Source organism: Silene latifolia, chromosome 2 (assembly GCF_048544455.1).
Source record: "Silene latifolia isolate original U9 population chromosome 2, ASM4854445v1, whole genome shotgun sequence".
Classification (NCBI taxonomy): domain Eukaryota; kingdom Viridiplantae; phylum Streptophyta; class Magnoliopsida; order Caryophyllales; family Caryophyllaceae; genus Silene; species Silene latifolia.
In genome coordinates, this window is record NC_133527.1 from 169,633,956 (window position 1) to 169,634,761 (window position 806).

Sequence of the window (806 nt, forward strand, 5' to 3'; positions counted from 1 at the left end):
ATGTACAAATGCAAGAAGAGTGCACCTTACATCGTGGCAGATTCTCGGGCTTATCTTGACCATGACATGTTTGCCATCCTGTCCGGTCCAACTATTGCTGCTATTTCTGTGGTATTTGATCATGCTGAGCATGAAGAAGTCTATCGAGCTTGCATAGATGGGTTCTTAGCTGTCGCGAAAATTTCAGCCTGCCATCATCTCGAAGATGTGCTTGATGATCTGGTTGTTTCTCTTTGCAAGTTCATAACCCTTTTAAGCCCATGTTCTGTCGAGGAGCCTGTTTTGGCATTTGGTGATGATACCAAAGCAAGGATGGACATCGTGACTGTTTTCAGAATTGCAAATGAAATAGGCTCATACGACAAGTTCCAAAGCAAGGATGGCTAACCTTTTGTATTCTTCCTTTTGTTGTAGGGTTTGTCTCACAAATTAAACCGTCTTTTCAAGTTTTTTAAGAAGACATGTCAGTTTTTGAGATAAAGCCATTAGGTCTGGTGGATGCATTTTTATGAACCTGGGTGCATAGCCAAGTGTCAAACTCGACTAATTTATGAAAAAAAACTTATGTGTGGTATAAAGTGAAATGTCAAAGTATGCGAGATAATATGAAGAGTTGGAATAACATAATTAGTCCCGCGTGTTTCCTTGTGATATTAATACATATTTTTTTTCCAATTCCAGGCCTGGACTGTGTGGAAATGAAGGTTAATTATCATAAGGTCATCATCATTTTCAATGTTCATCTGAGGTTTAAGCAATTTTGCGTGATTATGAAGGTTATTTTTCCCTGCCTGCTAAAGATCGTC

The 806-nt window shown here is 39.0% G+C and overlaps 1 protein-coding gene across 1 annotated transcript; it reads left to right on the forward strand.

Moving 5' to 3' along the window:
- On the forward strand, positions 1–387 carry LOC141641607 (ARF guanine-nucleotide exchange factor GNOM-like). The gene has a single exon (XM_074450262.1). It carries the CDS (start codon positions 1–3, stop codon positions 385–387), a length of 387 nt encoding a protein of 128 aa, XP_074306363.1.
- The last annotated feature ends 419 nt before the right edge of the window (positions 388–806 follow it).